At 34.9% G+C, this 10,888-nt stretch overlaps 1 protein-coding gene across 1 annotated transcript; it reads right to left on the bottom strand.

The window, feature by feature from the left end:
* Positions 1–8,284: 8,284 nt before the first annotated feature.
* Positions 8,285–10,144, bottom strand: LOC18094711 (uncharacterized). Its single transcript, XM_006369064.3, has 2 exons — positions 9,690–10,144; positions 8,285–9,075 (listed from the first exon to the last, which is right to left on the bottom strand). Exon 2 carries the CDS (start codon positions 9,062–9,064, stop codon positions 8,573–8,575), a length of 492 nt encoding a protein of 163 aa, XP_006369126.1. The 5' UTR covers positions 9,065–9,075; positions 9,690–10,144; the 3' UTR covers positions 8,285–8,572.
* Positions 10,145–10,888: the final 744 nt, after the last annotated feature.

Genomic DNA, 10,888 nt, shown 5'->3' with positions numbered 1-10,888 from the left:
ACCATTCCAAAATAATATTGAACATTTTGCATGGTAAACAAGATTTGTACGAAGATAACAAGCAATATTCAATGACAAAAAAAAAAAAAAAGATGAAGAAAAGAAGAATTAGAAGGAATAAAAGAGAAATATTGTCGTGTATTTCATATCGCACTGTATTACATTCTATCACATATATATACACAGTTGCATTTATTACAAGAGTAATTCTAGCTATGTCACTAATATTTCTTCTAAGATAAAGCCTAAGAATTTGTAAGTAACAACTCATAAAGGTAAGAAGAATCATAACAGAAAGGTAAGAAGAATCATATCAGATCATATTAGATTTATCAGCCAATACTCCCCCTCAAGCTGGATCAAGAAGATTGATTGATCCAAGCTCGGAAAACAGCAATTGAAATCGAGCGAAGGACAAGGCTTTGGTGAATAAGTATCCTGACTCCTAGTATATTGAGTAACAATCATCTGAGACTGAACTTGTTCCCGAACATAATGACAATCAACTTTGATGTGTTTGGTTCGTTCATGAAATACTGGATAAGAAGCAATATGCATTGCGACTTGATTATCGCAGCAAAGGGATATAGGTTGAGGGTGAAAGACACCGAAATCAGCTAGCAATGCTTTCAACCATATAAGTTCAGAAGCAATGGAGGCCATGACGCGATATTCAGCTTCAGCGCTGGAACGAGCAACGACTAATTGTTTTTTTACTTTTCCATGAAATTAGATTTCCTCCAACAAAGATACAATACCCCGTAGTAGATTTGAGATCAAGATTATTTCCTGCCTAATCCGCGTCAGTGTAACTGAGTACCTGTGTGTGACCATGGTTTTGCATAAGGATTCCACGTCCAATAGTGCCCTTGAGATATCGAAGAATCCGTTTGACAATCATCATATGGGCTGCAGTAGGTGAGTGCATGAATTGACTTACAATACTAACCGAATGACTCAGATCAGGTCGTGTGATTGTAAGATAGATAAGCTTTCCCACCAATTTTTGATAAAGCTGAGGTTGATCAAAAGACTCCCCATCCAAAGTTAGCTGGAGTTTGCTATCCAGAGGTGTCTTTGCAAGTTTGCATTCAAGCATATCAGCTTCACGCAATAAATCTAGTATATATTTGCATTGATTAAAAAACAACCCTTTATAAGAAGTAACCATTTCTATGCCAAGAAAATATTTAAGAACTCCAAGGTCCTTAATAGCAAATTGCTGATGAAGAATACTCTTAAGATTGGTAATAGCTGCATGATTATTACCAGTAACAATAAGATCATCAACATAAATTAAAACCACCAACCTTTCATCAGACTTGATACGAACAAATAACGAGTGTTCAGCGTTGCTTCTGGTGAACCCAAGCCATAGATAGATTTATGCAATTTGCAGACCAACTTTGGATCATTACTCTGAGGATGGCCGGGTGGTAACTTCATATACACTTCTTCTTGGAGATCGCTGTGTAAAAAGGCATTTTTGACGTCAATTTGAGGTAAAAACCAACCATGATTTATAGCAACTGAGAGTAGAGTTCAAATGTTGTTTATTTTTGCAACTGGTGCAAAAGTTTCCCTGTAGTCTATGCCATGTGTTTGAGTGAAGCTTTGTGCGACCAATCTTGCTTAATGTGTTTCAATGGAACCATTTGACTTGAATTTGATCTTGTATACCCAACGACTTCCAACAACCTTCTTATTCTTTGGAAGTGATATAATACTCCAAGTGTGATTGTCATCCAAAGCTTGAAGCTCCTCGTGCATAGCCTTCTGCCAAACAGTTTGATGACAGGCTTCATGAAAACTTCGTGGTTCTGTTGCTTTGGCGATAGTGCTGAGATAGGCTTCATAAGATGAAGACAATCTATGATAGGCTAGAGCAATGGTTACAAGATGCCTCACTGTATACGTCACATAATCATGAAGCCTGAATATGATTGTCTACGGTTACGAATAAGATTACGCCTGAGGGATGAACTAATGTCACCCTGATGTTCAATCTGCAGATCAACACCCTCTGTTATGACTGGAATAGGATCAGTATGGAGGTCCATTCCTGTATTGCAGTAAGACTGGTCTGGGCAATATGCCTCGACTACTGGAGTTGGCAATGAAAATAAATATGATGAAAACTCCCCCTGACTAATGATCTCACTGGAAGAGGAATAATAAGGTGTGTTTTCATCAAACCAAAAATCCCTGGTAACAACAAGCTTATGAGTGGTGTGATTATAACACTTATATCCCTTTTGTGTTGGAGAATAGCCCAAGAAAATGCACTTGACTGCTCTGTGATCTAATTTGTCACGCTGAGAGGATGGAATGTGCACATAACAAGAACAACCAAAGACTTTAAGATGTGATAAAGGTGGCTTATTCCCTGTCAATAACTCAGCTGGAGAAATAAACATTAGACTTTTACTAAGCAATCGGTTTACAAGGTAGGCAGCTGTGAGTACCCCTTGAGACCAAAATATTTTGGGAACATGCATTTGAAACATCAATGATCTTGTTTTCTCTAGTAAGTCGTGGTTCTTTCGCTTTGCTATTCCGTTTTGTTGTGGAGTTTGGACATAACTAGTTTGGTGAATAATGACATGCATGCTCAAGTATTGTATCATGATATTGGACATATATTCAGACCCATTATTTAATCATAGAATTTTGATTTTGAATGAGAATTAAGTATGGACCAAATTATAGAAATCTTGAAATACAGTGGCAACTTCACTTTTTGCTTTTAACAAATATAACCAAGTAAAACGAGAGAAATCATCAACATATGTAACAAAGTATTTATAGCCATCAAAAGACTCAATGACTGGTCCCCAAACATCAGAATGGACTAAATCAAAAGGTTTAACTGAATAAGATGTGGAAGAAGAAAATGGTAAGCGAGTAGATTTTGACAAAGGACAAAAATCACAGTTTATTGACTTGCTTTTCAAATTTGGAAACAGTTTTGCCAAAATAAGCTCTGAAGGATGTGCCAAACGCTGTTGCCATAACTGTTGCTCTGAAGCTAGACAACAGTTACTTGAAAACTCTTGGGTATGCAAAAATCTTTAGAAAGGTAATAGAGACCTTGAAAGAGGAATCGTTCACCAATCATCTTCTTGGTGACTAGATCCTGAAACACAATATTGTGAGGAGAGAAAACAACACGACAATTTAGTGATGTTGTAATTCTTCCAACAAAGAGTAGTTTAAACAGGAAAGAAGGAACATACAAGAATGGAGATGCAATTGTTTGAGAGAGTAATTTAATCTTTCCTTCCTCAAAAACTGGTGCATATTTACCATTGGCAACAAATATTTGAGATGGTGGAGAAAAATTTTTAAAGTCAAGCAATTGATTATATTTGTTGGTTATGTGATCAGTGGCACTTGAATCTATGATCCAAAAATCATGCACATTACTTACAATAAGAGCAGAAGAAAAGGCATTCAAAATACCTGGTACATCCAGAGCCAAGACATCTTTATTTGCAGCTAGAAATCCTGTAAACTGACCAATCAGTGCTAATGAATCTTTGTTCTCCTCTAAATCACTTACACTCTGTTTTGCACTCTGCTTTACGTGAAGATAGGATGCAAATTCGTTGATGAGGTAGATTGGACTAGAAGTAAATGTTGATAATCCATTTGCTGACTGGTTGGTCACAGAATTGGCTTTATACCTCGATGGTTAAAAAAGCTTATGTCCTCCCTTGCTGTCTCTTGAAAACTTTGGTTTTAGTTCAGGATGAAGATCCCAACATCGATCAACTGAGTGTCCAAGATTGTTGCAATGGTTACATTTAAAATAGGGTCTTCTACTCTTATACCCTTTTCTCTTCATAACGTCTCTGATAGGATACAAATGCTCGGGCTTCAGATAAATCAGATTTGATGTTCAAGTTCATAACCTTTTTTTAAGTTTCCTCCCGTTGAATAATTGCACAAACATTTGCAAAAGATGGTAATTCAGAGTTCATGAGTATACGGCTACGAAGATCTTCATAGTCAGTAGATAAATTGGCCAAAAATTGAAAGATTTTATCTTCTTCAGCTCGTTTCAGCAAGGTTGCAGCATCTATGGTGTGAGGTCGATAAATTGCCAATTAATTCCACATGTTTTTCATATTCCCAAGGTATTGGACATATAATTTTCCTTCCTGGTGCAAGCATGAAATATCTTTCTTGAGCTAAAACACACGGGCAACATTATTCTAATTTTCATACATCTCTTTGACTGCATCCCATAAATCTGCAGCAGATTCAGAATAGCTGAAGATTTCAGCAATGTGTGGTTCCATAATGTTGAATAGCCATGACCAAACCATCTGATCGTTAGCAAACCATGATTTGTACTGGGGAGATTTGACATCAGGAGCAGCATTACTTTTGTCAATAAATTCGATTCTTGACCTTCCACCAAGCGCTAATGACACAACCCTTGACCAAGGGAGATAATTGAACTCATTCAATTGAACAGAATATAGACGTTGATTTGAATTCAAATCAGGAAGATTCAAATCAGAACACAGACGTTGGTTTAATAATGAAGGAGCAATAGAACTTTCCATATCCTCCAATCCACGAGAAGCCATCTAAACAAATAATATATGAGACAGGTAAATATGAACCTGCTCTGATACCATGAAGAAAAGAAGAATCAGAACGAATAAAAGAGAAATATTGTCATTTATTTCATATCGCACTGTATTACATTCTATCACATATATATACACAGATTGCATTTATTACAAGAGTAATTCTAGCTATGTCACTGATATTTCTCCTGAGATAAAGCCTAAGAATCTGTAAGTAACTACTCATAAAGGTAAGAAGAATCATGACAGAAAGGTAAGAAGAATCATATCAGATCATATTAGATTTATAAGCCAATAAGAAAAGAGAATGGACTACACAAAATAAAACAAAAGAGAGAAAAGAAAAGAAAATAAAATAAAAAAGAATGATAAGACACTAAAGACTCATCGAAACTCCAATAACAATATCTTTAGGTTATTTGAAATATATCTCAATAAGATGATTCTATAAATACTATCTTTGAAATCGGTGATGAGTCATATGCACTACCTTAAAGCAATGATATGCTCATATATTGGTATCTGTATAATATGTGTCAATCATAATTTTTTTTTAAATAGCTTGTTTGGGACATGGCCTGAATGAGTTGCTTTTAGTTGATTTGCACTAGCCTAAACGAACTCCCTTTCATTCTCTCCTATTTTAACCTGAAAAATAACTTGGCCCTCGACCCGGTAACATTAAAGAATTCCTAGCTAGGGCATGATTCACAATGCAAAGTGACGAGTTAAAAGACAATGCGTTAATGTTCTCTCTTGAATCATTTACTACAATGCCTACCTTTTTCTATCGACTAACTGCTACGATATCAACCATCTATCAATAACACCAACACCAATAAAAATCACCAACATTTTAATCAATAACAAACATGATATAACAATTAGTGACTCAACTTTTTATAATTTTTTTTCTTTTTCATGGAATAAGTTCAAGTAATTGAGTGTGTAAAATACATTCAGCCACAAGCAAAAAGTAAAAGCGTGTCTGAGTTGTTTTGGACTCCATACACTCTCTACATTTGTTAATTTAAGTATTAGAGGTTACATGTTCAAACGAGTAACTTGTTCTATTAAAAAATCATGAAAACTCAGCAACGAACATTAGTGATTTTTATACTCACACATGTAGAGGACTCTCCTGCTCTAGTAGTACTGTTATGAGGACGACACCATCAATGTAAGATGTGAGACATAACATTTGTTTTTCCATTATTATACTGGCTTTCAACTATATATTTACTTTGTGAATACTATTAATTATAATCTTGATTAGAAGTGATCATGGGAGATCTGCTTATAAGTTGTCTTTTAGCAGTTTTTCACATTTGTCTGTCTTCTACCCTCTCTTGGCGCTGTAGTAATTAAGATATTGTTGGTTAAATCCTTGCTTTATGACCATAATTAATTTCTATGGTCAAAAGATAGCGCACCCTGGAAGTCTAACTCCAATAAGTGAGCAAGAGATTGCACGGCAATAGCCTCCAATTGTGCAGGCCACATTTTGTTCCTTTTAAATTAAATACCTAAATATTATCCGATATATAGGTGTTAGCTCCTAATAAACCTTCTCAATCTGTTTTCATGGATAAGGAATATTATCAGCTTTTTTTTCACTAGCTTCTTGACTAGAGTTCCAAATATTAAGCTGCCATGTCGCTCTGAGTTGGAGATGTTACATCTGACTATTTTTTGCTTAGTGAGTTTCGTCTAGTAATTATTGTTCAGCCCACTTGGTTTTAATCAGGAAAAGAAGGCAAAATAAAGCCCTATTAACACTCCCCTAATTGATGTCCACACTCTTCCCTACCTTGTCGTGGGTAAATACCCTAATTTTTCATGTTAATTGTTGTACTCGAATCCATAATTTTAAAAACCAACAATATTAATTATTTAGTAGGTGATCCAATAATAAGAGTTTGAGATTAAAAGATTTTTTTTTCTTGTGGGGTCAGGTTCGAGTCCTATGGTTACTAATATGATGATCACTGGAGGCTTATATGATCGTTAACTTCAGGACCCATGAGATTAGTCGAGATACACAGAAATCAGCCCGAACACCCACATTAATTAAAAAAAAACAAACAATACTCCCCTCTCGATCACAAACCATTAATTTATTTTATATAACTTACAATATATTAATGGACACCATAGTACTGTATCATATTTAATAAAGTATACATTCATAAATAATAAAAAAACATATGTAACATAATACACCTTGGAAGATGGGAAAAAAACCATTAAGTGGGCAGAACAAATCAGACTGATCAATCCCTATTCAATAATGAATAAGGACAGACCGTATTCATATATATTAGCACATACAAGATCTCTGACAAAACAAAATAGTAGTGTTTTATTTCCTTGAAATAGCCTTTTATGGTAGATATAAGCCCGCAAACAATTTTGGGTTCACATTGGTTTTGATTTTTCAAACATCTTTTTTGTATCTTTGTTACCATAAATATATTTTACAACGTGTATAAAATATTTTTTTAATTAAAATATAGTTTTACTTTTTTTAATCTAAAACTTCACAACCTGATTTTCTAATGACCAGAGATCACTGAAATCTGAACATGACAGACAACATATCATTTGAGTTATTTTATTTTTAAAATTTTAACGTCTATTAAAAAAATTAAAAATAAATAAGACCTAAACACTTGAATTGCTCTAAGCTTGCGTGCCCGAGTCTTTTTCTCGAGGCCCATGTGCTCTAGGTCAACCAGATCCAAGTGCCTGGATCTTTTTCATTTATTTTTTTTTTTAAAATTTAACCCATCACAATTTAATTTTTTTCGTTGTTTATTTTTTTTATTTTCACTGTTTAATATTTTATTGTTTATTAATTAAGTAACGTAATTTGTTTTGCTTTAATATTTTTATCTAATTGTCTTGGTATTTAGTTGGTTCTTTCCTTTCATATTTTTTTTGGGTTGCATTGCTAGTTCTAAATATATTTAATTAAATGCATATATGAACGTTTTAATTTATAATTAAGATTTTTTTATATTAAAAAACATGTAAAAAATATTGTTATATTAAAAAAAATTATTAACCCACAGTGAAATGAAGAATCAAATAAACAGGAAGCAGTAAAGCATGTTATCTATCTTCGTTGGACTTGTAAAGAGTACATTGAATTCATTATTAGTAAAACCAAAAAAAGCGTCTTGTCTTTGGTACAACCTTACTAGTTGTTTCATTGTCAAAAGAGCGATGATCTTGAAGGTTGGGAAGATATGATCAATAGATTCATGCAAAGCCATTAGCCATGGGCAATCATTTTTGTCATATACAACACAGGAATACTTCACCCACGACACTATCTCCCTTTTTTTAGAAGAATCAAATAAAGAAATGCCATTAGTGGAACCTAGAGCACCGAGAGAACCGAAAAGTAGGCCTCCCACCATTAGAGAATTCCATGCTCACCAAAGCCTTCTGTGGATCTATTCGCATCCTCGATTTCTATGATCAATTTCCTTTGATTCTTTAATAATATCACACCAACTTCCAACCAAATGTTGAATTATGACAAATATCATGCGGGGACCAAATTATTATGTTTCAATTATGGTGTGAAATGGCTAGACATCAATACTGAATGGTCATCGAGAGTTTGAAACCATGGAAACAACTAATCTACGAGTTATTCTAATCACACCAAAACATGTCAAAATTACTAAGAAATATAATTTGGTAAAGAGGAAGCAGAGTTTCATAAGAGATAGATTATACATGCAGGTACAACTGAAACAAAAAGTTTCAGGAAAAAGCTTCTGACTAGAAGTTCTGTAACAACTAACAAGTAGCGCTACATTAGGCACCTATCTTCGATTATTTTCCCCTTTGATCTTTCTTGTTTTGCATCAGAATGAAATGTAATTTTCTTTTTTTCCAATATTTTCACTGTCATTTTATTGATCACCGCTCATTCCACAGAACCTCATTAGTATACATCAACCAGACAACGTAGGGAAGCAGCTTTCGGACCTAGTAAGCGCAGCAGCACGACTTTCTCCCTTCGTTTTGGTAGGACTACTTGGAGTTGACCTTAAACCTCTTGGTGAATCCAAGCTTCTTCTAAGAATTTGTCTCATGGCAGCTATCAAATGAATGGTTGGATCAGGAGGTGGCCCTGAGGAAACAAACTTCTTGCAGAAGTTCATGTGCTTTGCCATTGCTTCTTCAGTACTAATAAGCCTCTCAGTCCTTACAATTTCATCTTTTATAGCCTCTGCACATAACCCACAAATCCATTTACCATGATATCTTTCGCGTACTCTTTCAATGTATGCCGGTGTGCACTCTTCGGTTAGGCCACAGCAATCACATTTGGCAGACTCGACCTCAATCTGCGCGATGAGTTTTGTTACTGTCGTTGCTGCTGCTGTTGCTTGTGTTTCTGGTGCCGAGACCACCATAGGGTCACTGATAATAGTAGCAGACATTGCCAATTACCCTATAAATTCATCAAACAACGTTAATCCATTAATAAAGGGTTACACAATTTATATTATGTTTTCATTTCAACTTGGATGCCAGCTACTTGCAACTTAATCGATGTAATAAAAGACAGAGTTGTGAAATGCTCTGTTTTCTAAATTTGATTTCTTTGTTTCTAAAACATGAGGAAAAAAAGGCTTGATTATTGCGCGTAGAATGCATTAGGAAACCAGCTGGACATCCAAAAAAGGGTTTTGAAAACAGCTCAGCGTCTAGAAAAGTTGTGGAAAAAAAAGACAAAAAAGAAAGCCTTTAGGTTTGGTTTTCCTTCGATTCTCTGTTCAAGGAAAACAGGGCAGCAACACCTTCAATCATACAAATACAGCTCTTAAAACATCCATAGCAAGGAGAAAGAAAAGACACAAACATTTAAAACGATCAAGAAAGATGAATACAAGTAAAGAAAATTAAAACAAAAACATTTTTCCTAGAAAAAGAAAAAAAACAAAACTATACAGCAAAAGGGCTAACAAAAACAAGACCATATGCTTTAGTGCTTTGCATGAAAAAGCAATATATACAGGCGACTAAAATGAAAACAAAATCCTGATGAAGAATAACAATTATTACCAGAAGCAGCAGATCAAACTAAAACTCCTTAATGGTTTTTTCTTTTGTAGGTGTGTTGTTAATAAATGTTATGTATGTCTCTCTGTCTCTTTACTTCTGCTGGCTACCTTGGCTTTGGTGAACACTCTCTCTTTTTCCCACTCTCCTTCAACCTTCTCTTCTCCAGCAAAGAAGATTTCATGAATCAAATTCATTTCAAAGGGAAATCTTCTTCCTTTTTTTTTTTTTTTCTTTCTCTAAATCTTAAACTTGTATGAATCAAGATGCAGAACCCCTTCTCTTTTCTTTTCTTCCCTTTCCTTGATGACTAGCCGAGAAAGAGCCCAAACCAAATCTTCAAAAGAACAAAAACCCAAGAGACAGCTTTTTGTTTCTCCTCCACAGAAACAAAAAAAGAAGAAGTCGCACTTATATTATAAGAGAGAGAAGAACAAGAAGGAGAAGTGAGGAAAAGAGAACAATGATTGGAGCCTTAAAAGAGTAACAATCTCACGTCGACAGTAGATGCTGTCATTGAATTCTGACCGTTGATTTGCTGATTGCCAGCCAAGCATTTATCATGTTTTAGAAGAGACGCCTATTCTTAGACAATTGTGTGCTGTTTTAGAGGATTTTGCCTCTTCATTCTGCCATCCCTCAATCCAATTATGAGATGCCACGTGTAGTACACAAACTTGTAAGGTACCGGTTCTTGCCTTGGAGATTTCCTTTACAGCCAAGTTGCCATTTAAGTAGTTATTTTGTGTGTGTATAATATAGGGTTCTTGGAGTTGATGCTGATTCATTCAGATTGCTAATTTTGGGAGTTCGCAACTAATCAATTTGAAGTGCAGGGTTAGTGTGCTCTGTCATCTGTGATTCCCAAGCAATTATTGTGTCATTTGCTGGACTGTTCTGTACGTACCAGCCCTTTTCTTTTTTTTCTTTTAATTTGTTTCCAAAACCAATATTCTATATGAAAATTGGATCATAAAAGGAAACACAATATTATACCATTTTTGTGTCATTTACCAGAGGACTCCATGTACATGGTAACTCTGCTCACCGTGGACGAATCCAGTGGGTGGGGATCCCTAGTTTTTCAAACTTTCAGGGATCTTGAAGAGCGAATTGAATGCAATTTATGTGTTGTGTTATTAGGGCATTTATGAGTAATTATAGAGATGTCCGGGAATCTTGGTAAAATTCTCTTACATGGC

Source organism: Populus trichocarpa, chromosome 1 (genome assembly GCF_000002775.5).
Source record: "Populus trichocarpa isolate Nisqually-1 chromosome 1, P.trichocarpa_v4.1, whole genome shotgun sequence".
Taxonomy (NCBI): domain Eukaryota; kingdom Viridiplantae; phylum Streptophyta; class Magnoliopsida; order Malpighiales; family Salicaceae; genus Populus; species Populus trichocarpa.
This window is presented reverse-complemented; position numbering and strand designations above follow the sequence as displayed.